Source organism: Penaeus monodon, chromosome 15, assembly GCF_015228065.2.
Source record: "Penaeus monodon isolate SGIC_2016 chromosome 15, NSTDA_Pmon_1, whole genome shotgun sequence".
In the NCBI taxonomy this organism is placed as follows: Eukaryota; Metazoa; Arthropoda; class Malacostraca; order Decapoda; family Penaeidae; genus Penaeus; species Penaeus monodon.
The window spans coordinates 3,908,411-3,908,905 of record NC_051400.1 but is presented as its reverse complement, the minus strand read 5'-3'; the positions used below and the strand labels follow the sequence as shown (position 1 = coordinate 3,908,905).

At 36.2% G+C, this 495-nt stretch overlaps 1 protein-coding gene across 1 annotated transcript in view; it reads left to right on the top strand.

Moving 5' to 3' along the window:
• The first annotated feature begins 17 nt into the window (after positions 1 to 17).
• The window catches only part of LOC119582093 (rhodopsin-like), a 3,305-nt gene continuing 2,827 nt past the window's right edge, over positions 18 to 495 (top strand). The window contains exons 1-2 of the mRNA XM_037930340.1: positions 18 to 24; positions 85 to 180. Coding sequence (XP_037786268.1) covers positions 18 to 24; positions 85 to 180 — 103 coding nt within the window. The remainder of the gene's footprint in view (positions 25 to 84; positions 181 to 495) is intronic.

Genomic DNA, 495 nt, shown 5'->3' with positions numbered 1-495 from the left:
CTTTAGCAGGATGTATTATGGAAAGTAAGATCACTTACTGTCTGTTGTTGATTTGTATTAACGTCTCAGTTGCTTTGTGTTAAGCCCTCAATGTCCTTTTCCTGAAGAAAAGGACATTGAAGGCTATCAACCGCATATATGGTAAGAGTACAGAGAAGGATGAGTTCCTGGACCTTTACAGTGATAAACATGTATGTATATTGTTACTTAGGGGTAGAAATACTTCTGATATTATATAAACCGTACATATCCACAGAATATAAGAAAAACACAAAATGAAAGAATATTGCATAACCGACAGATTATTAAGAAATAACACTATAAATATAACGGCTATAAACGTACTGCAAAAGATAAATGTAAAGTTTTGCGATTTGAAACATACCAGTTATGATACATGGATTCAGATGGACTAACGGACCGGATGAAATCACGTGTTTGCCGTGTGAGATTGCCGGAAGGAGGAAGTCTTTACCTTAGCACAGGACGTCAGCA